The sequence below is a fragment of the Myotis davidii genome, unplaced genomic scaffold, assembly GCF_000327345.1.
Source record: "Myotis davidii unplaced genomic scaffold, ASM32734v1 scaffold937, whole genome shotgun sequence".
Taxonomy (NCBI): domain Eukaryota; kingdom Metazoa; phylum Chordata; class Mammalia; order Chiroptera; family Vespertilionidae; genus Myotis; species Myotis davidii.
In genome coordinates, this window is record NW_006288252.1 from 1,393,602 (window position 1) to 1,393,945 (window position 344).

Consider the following 344-nt stretch of genomic DNA (forward strand, 5'->3'; position numbering starts at 1 on the left):
GCACAGACCCCGCCGAACCCGCCGCCGGTGCCCCGCGGTGCTCAGCACGTGGCGACCTTGTGAACGTTCCGCAAACAAGCCAGCAGCCGCTGGTATGGGTTTCCTGGCGCCGCCACCACCTCGAACACAGACTGGAAGGCCCGGCGGTCCAGCTCCTCCTCTACCTGGTGTCTGTAAAAGTCCGTGGCCACCAGGCAGAAGAGGTTGACGTCCACGTGCTCCAGCTTGCCCATCCTGCTGACGACGTGGGGCAGGCTGCGGGGGAGTTAAGGAGCAAGTGCAAGCGCGGACCGGACCGACGCGGATCGGACTGCCCAGAGGCTCCTGGAGCCCACAGGCCAGGG

General features: G+C 66.9%; 1 protein-coding gene across 1 annotated transcript in view; it reads right to left on the reverse strand.

The window, feature by feature from the left end:
- Positions 1-344, reverse strand: part of HTT (huntingtin) — a 105,532-nt gene that overhangs the window by 5,157 nt on the left and 100,031 nt on the right. The window contains exon 69 of the mRNA XM_015561565.1: positions 4-255. Within this exon, the coding sequence (XP_015417051.1) occupies positions 42-255 (214 nt within the window). The 3' untranslated portion in view covers positions 4-41. The remainder of the gene's footprint in view (positions 1-3; positions 256-344) is intronic.